This window comes from Cyprinodon variegatus, unplaced genomic scaffold (genome assembly GCF_000732505.1).
Source record: "Cyprinodon variegatus isolate N-32 unplaced genomic scaffold, C_variegatus-1.0 Scaffold42, whole genome shotgun sequence".
Lineage (NCBI taxonomy): Eukaryota > Metazoa > Chordata > Actinopteri > Cyprinodontiformes > Cyprinodontidae > Cyprinodon > Cyprinodon variegatus.
This window is the reverse complement of record NW_015150495.1, coordinates 2,037,516-2,044,085: the sequence shown is the minus strand read 5'-3', so window position 1 is coordinate 2,044,085 and position 6,570 is coordinate 2,037,516. Positions and strand designations below refer to the sequence as shown.

Genomic DNA, 6,570 nt, shown 5'->3' with positions numbered 1-6,570 from the left:
GATGGATGGATTGATGGACGGGTGGATGGATGAAGGGATGGATGGATGAAGGGATGGATGGAAGGATGAACAAAATAGCACTGCTAGAAGTGAACAAGAGTAGCTGTTTGTTGAACAGTTGTGAGGATGAGTCTTTCACATTCTGGTCCTTTATGCATGGGTGCTGGCTGCAAAACATATATCAAAGTGTTTGGAGCAAAAATGAAAATGTAAACTCAAATGAAACCAAAGCTTAATCTGTTTCTGTCATTAAAATGCTAGATACCACAGAAAATTTGAAAAGCAGTTTTAAAACAGACCGCAGTCATAACTTCAAACTTCACTGAGAAAATTCATTTTATTCATTTTTTATTCATTTTAAAGTTCTTTCTTTTTGACACTGTAGGAAAATAAGTTAATTTCCACTTTTATTGACAGTTATATGCATTTTACTATCAGTCTGCTCTGAAGAAAACATTGCGCGGGATTGTTGTTTATGTAATTATGTACTGATTTTATTTAATATTTAATGTGTATCTGTTTTAACAGGCTGTTTTTTTTAATTAAAACATTTGAATATAAGCCACAAACATTACAAAAGCTGAGATTCTGAGGTGAAACAGTCACATTCATTCTCTTCTCCAAAGCGTTTTGCTCGTCTTTATTGTGGGTAATGGAGGGCTATGTTGCTGATTCAGCAAATGGTGCTTAATGGTCCTCGAAGGAGTACAAGCAATTGGTGCAGATGAACAAAGAAACATGACAGTACAATATTATATGAGATATAATACAGGGCCTATACAGATAAATGTAATCACTATTAGCTCTAAGAGTACCACATATTGAGCCAAAAACCCAGAGGACTCCGCAGGGGAGGAACAGTGGACGAGCAGGAGACGAGACAAACACAAAAACCCTCTTTCCACTGGCTGCCAGTATCCAGGACACGAACCACGGAACAAAACTAACAGACAGGCTAACAGAAAGACAAGCAATGATCTGGCCCTGAATGCTCAGGCTGAACTGAATATAAACCACATGAAACAGGTGAGAGGAATAAATTATAATTGAGGCAGGGAGGGAAAACCACAGGTGAAAGGGATTACTAATTAAGGAGCAAACAGGCCAGATCATGACACAAACAACAATTCAAGCACACACTTTTCTATCAAACATGTAAGATAAAAAATGTCTCAATAATCCAATAATATTGAATGTTCTAAAATGAAGATACTCACTGTCTGTGTCTGTCCTGAGGAGTAATTGAATCAGTCTGTGTGTCATCACCATCATTAGTGTTAGGACTGTCCTGATCCAATATTGATAGTGGAAATCAGTTGGATATCAGCCAAAATATGAATATTGCAATATAGTAGCCTAAACCTAAAATCTTCGACATTAGAAAGCTCATAAAAACACTTTGCTTCTGTTTCTGTGCAGAGTATTTAGCTTCTGTCTAGCTAGTGGCTGGCGAGCTCAAGTGGTAAGTCACCCGTCATGCAAACAGGAAGCGTGGGTTCCCTAACCCTCTCCCATGGACAGCCACTCTGGATCCCTGACCAAAAGACCCCACACTGCTCTCCGGGCGCTGCACAATGGCAGCCCACTGCTCCCCAAGGGAGGAGGAAGTGACTTTCATTGCACTGTACTTGTGACCGTCTAATAACAAGAAAACGCTGGGGGAAAAAAAAAGCTAATGTAACTCTTTGGTGGATAACAAAATGGGCCACTGTTCTCATACCTGTTGTTGTTGATTATTGTTCTCTGTTTGAGATTAATCACTTGACCAAGCCTCATGTCACAATATAAAATAGGCAATAAAAGATTGTATGATTCAGGCTGATATGATATTGAGAAATTAAAAGTTGCATACGGATTTCTCTCATTTGTTCATGTTGTGGTGTTGCTCTAAAGTCCCCTGACTTGAACATGGGCTGTATAAGCACATGCCAATTAACATATTTCACTCACCTCAGCATGCTTAATGCTTAGAGCAGTTCCCACATGAGGGGATGGGATCCATTCATTGTCTTATTTAATAATTACTGATTTTATATCTCTGTGTACTTAATTTCGCTATTCTGATCATGAAAATGTGTTTCATGTAAAGCATGCTAAAGTGGTTGCATTTTGGCCTAAAGACTCCACATCTAAAGGACGTTGTCCGACTCCATACAGAAAGAAAAAACACATTTTAAATAATTTGGTGTTGTTACATTGTGGTACTTTGTTCTTGAATATATGTTACCCCAGCTGCAGCATAGCCGGATGGTATATGGGAGCTGGAAGAGTAAATAAGAGTATCCTCTTCTTATTCAGAACCACTATAGAAACAAGAGTTTGGACCCTACACCTCAGCTGCCCTGAATCATTACTCATTTGAATCTTTTAAAAATTCTGGGAAAATTGTGTCTGGTTATGTTACTAATATTTATCCTGTGAAATGAAAATGAACTGCTCACCAGCTGCATCTCTAAGCCTCATGTCCTCCTGGCTTTTAGGGGTGTGGTGCGGGTGGACGTTAATCTACAGGATGTTGATATCGACCAGTGCTCCACTGACGGTTGGTTTGCTGGAACCCATCGATGCAACCTGACCACTATGGAGGTAAGTGTGCCAGACGTGAGGCTCAGACAGGGATCGATTGACTTTGGAAAAATGAACTGTAATATACCCCCTGCCTCCCCATTTCCCTACCCCATTGCCATGAAGCTCTGAAAGAAAAATCAGTAAATCAGCATGACTTGTGACAAAATGGACGCTGTTCTGACTGCTACTAGTGCTGCTGGCAGACACTGTTTTTTAAAATGTATCAACATTAAAGTACCTTGATCCGCGTTTTCCATGCAGACTGCAGCATTCACCTGCAAAGCACCAGGAATACAGAGAAGAGAGACGTCATGTTCCAACATGAAGTTTTATTAAAGGCACCTACAACATGTCTTGGTTATTACCTCCATCAAGGCTGCTCTGAGATGAAAAATACTGTGTTTTTATCTGTTGACACTTAGTCCACCACCACCTGGTATGAAACAAGGTCTGAAAGACAGGTATTGTAAGTTTGGTTAGCCAACAAAAAGAGGTGCACCACATAGAGGCTCAGCTCAAGTCTGGAGAGTCTGTTTCCAGGGTCAGAACAAACACATTTAGCAAATAGGGACTGAGATATAAGGTTAGAAGGAATATGTTTTACACCAGCAGAGAGAAAACAGATGGTTGTTTTTCTTCTGACTAAATTGCCCTGTCTCAGTGCGCCTGAGCATGAAGCTCTTACGAGCTCTTAGAGAGGGTAATAAAACTATAAGCAGATATTTCTAGGTGGATGTCAGACATCCAGTCCAGTATGATGCTGAAAATCCTTCACATTAATTTGATTTTAATTTGAATTAATCAGTTTATTTATATAGTAGCAATTCACAACACATGTCATCTCAAGGCACATTATAGAGAGAATTCAACCACATCATAGTCAGATTGGTTCAGTTTTATATCGAAGGAAATCCAGTCAGAGAAACAGGACAACACTGAAAAACAGGTCAAGCTAAAACATCTATAAACAAATATTCTGCTGGCTGAAGCAAAGCTGATATTTCTCTCCAGAATGGTGTCACAGACAAACAGGAACAGACCAGATGAAGCTACTACTACTACAAGCAAAGCCAAGGATGTTGATTATGTTATAATCAGATTTACTGCTTTAACTTGTCCATTTATGGTAGCATGAAATAAAACTACAGTTTTAATGTGGTACCTGGTGACTGGTAGAATATTATAATAGCAATACAAATAAAAAAAATATTTATTTAGACTACGACTGTAAAGTTGAATATATATACATGGGAACATATAGGTCCACAAATTTCCTTTCAATTTCTAGTCCCGTTTTGTACTTATCATTTGAAAGTGAAGGGATTTATTACATTGCCACCCTCAGGCTGCCAAGGGTTTCAGGTCAGGATTTTTTTTAGTATAACACAGTAAATCCAACAGCTCCCAGTGGTTAGACATATTTATGTTTATTAAAACTTTAAGTTGAGGTGAACCAATGTAAGATATCACAGACATGCTGCAAATGAAACTGTTCCATAATGCATGCGATGTAATGTATGGCGGTGAGCCTCTTTAAATAATTAAACACACTCTTTGTCTGAGTACTACCACCCCTCCCTTTGAGAGTGCCAGCGACTTTTGACCGCGTCTGTGTTTGTAAAGATGAAAACCTATGGCAGCAACGTTCGCTTGTTCCATGAGTGCAGCAGTGTATCCGAACTTTGCTTTGACTGATGAGACGCCGTTGAGGTTGTAGCTTGTTGCAGCATGTGTTCGTCCTTGTATGACAGCTTTTTTGTGTGCAAGTGCTAATTAGTGTCCTGCCTCTTTGATAAACAGATAAATTACACATCTCTGCAAATAGGAATTACAGTAAGCTATAGCCATATCTGTTGCAGCATTGTGGTTGGTAGAAATTTAGCTATATAGGTTAGAAAGATTAAGGAATGCTTCACCTACTTGAAAAAAATGCCATTTAGATTTGTTTTTTTCCCCCCACTAATTCAAATCTCCAGCCTCTAATAAACTGCTATAGGAGTCTTAATCATACAACTGATGTTACGTACTTTTGTCAACATAAAAAGTAGCTGGAGAGTTATTCCTGCAGCCGAATTTGAGCCAAAGCAGCTGCTCTGCCATTTGACCGACTTTACCTACAATTCAGCAAGACTCAGGCAGAGGCTAATGCTATGGCTCATCAAAGAGTTACTTGTAGGATCTATTTGAGAACCCACGTATTATGTGTGGTTTTATTTTTTGTCCATTTCTTTCAACTTACCGTATTTTCTGGACTATAGGGTGCACCTTAATATAAGCCATGCCAACTAAATTTGAAATTAAAAACTGGAAACCTACATATATAAGTCGCACCAGGCTATAAACTGCTGATAGCTATTGAACTGTTTCCCACCAAACCTGAAGGGGGAGATCTACATATAGCCCCTGGAGAATGGTGGGAGAAGAATGTTAGCTCCAGTTAACTTGTTGGCTCGCAGCAATATTACTCTTTAAATTGTACCAATAGTACCATCAGCTCATTTGCACTTGCACATAAAAAATAGTAAGCGTACTAAACTCTAATGTGTTAAAGGTTATTAATGTATTACTGAGAAAATAAATGCCTTAAAATCCTTCCTGTGTTATCACTCGTCTGTGCCTGATCTGCACCGGAGTTAAACATAAATCTAGTCTTTTTGAGTTTTATGTTTTCCTTTCGTGTTACCATTATTGTATATAGTGCGTAACCTAAAGAAAGAAACAACTATAATGCAGATACAGTAAACATGGTTAATTATATTTTGCCAGACTACTCTGAGCATGTCCCATGATGACCTCAGGCAAGCAGTTTAAGGGAGAAAATGTAGAAAGCATTTAAATTGTCTCAGAAAAGTCATACAGAAAATTTAAGATATGTATTAGCATTCTTTAGTGAGTTTAGGATAAAAATAAGTAATTCTAGTACCATAATTATATTATTTATGGATACCCAAATGTGTATCTGGTTGCACACGTGCAAATGGGCTTATGGTATGGATCGTGCTTAAAGGACGGATCGGGTAGTGACAAAGCAAAAGCTGTTGCACTCATCTTTTAGCCGACTGACTGGCATTGCAAAGCGACATGAAGGGAAGGATCACACTTTTTCTTGCATCATAGTGAAAAGATGTTTAAGCTGTAAGAATAACATTAACATAAAAAACGCATATGTTGATGCTGGTGTGTTTATTTATCATCTTAAATTTTTTTTATTTATTCTAGGATACGATAGGATGGAAGTTATTTTAAATGAAATAGGCTTGATTTGTCTAGGAAGCTGGGGTTTGTCCTGCTCTAGTTTTGAAATCAGAACTCAATTGCTTTGGTGCGACTATAATTAATAAAACAAGTAACAAAGTACAAAATTTAGTCTTAATTGTAGAGTTTTACATTGTTAAAACTATATGCTCAATGTCACAACTGTCCTAAATGCTAATAAATATAGATTACAATCGTTATTTAAATTGGATTTTGAATTTGTGGTTGCCCCTTGCCGTTTCATATGAAATTTGGACTTTAGGAGGCATTCAAGTTGTATTACCATCTGGAAAATTAAGAAAAGATAGTCTTAGTTGGTTATGTAGAATTATTGCTTCTTCCTTTAAAGCTCATAACATGAATTTGATGCAATAATCAGGGCTTTATCACTTGACTGGAAATAAGTCGAAAAAATTACAAAAGTTCAGGGAAAACTTTTAAAGGCATTCAAGCTATTGATCAACAAACTTTAATGTTCCAAATATTTCTGATTTTCTTTAAATTAAACGAAACTGGAGTGGTTTATATTTTTTTTCTTAGTGTCAGCATGGACTCCTTACCCAAACTATAAGTTGGATCACGAACAATATAAAAAAAATGTGCTGGTGAAGCTTCTTAGTCATCCAGGTCAAAGTCATTCCGAAAAAGTAAAAAAAAAAATCAATCCAATGGACTTGGTTTTCAAGACGTTTTGAAGACGTTTGGCTTCCCATCCAGGAAGCTTTTTTTTTGCAGAAATAGAGTTCA

General features: G+C 37.6%; 1 protein-coding gene across 2 annotated transcripts in view; it reads left to right on the top strand.

The window, feature by feature from the left end:
- The window catches only part of gpr158 (G protein-coupled receptor 158), a 104,225-nt gene that overhangs the window by 19,343 nt on the left and 78,312 nt on the right, over nucleotides 1–6,570 (top strand). For both annotated transcript variants that reach the window (XM_015370141.1, XM_015370140.1), the window contains exon 2: nucleotides 2,481–2,586. In XM_015370141.1, coding sequence (XP_015225627.1) covers nucleotides 2,481–2,586 — 106 coding nt within the window. The remainder of the gene's footprint in view (nucleotides 1–2,480; nucleotides 2,587–6,570) is intronic.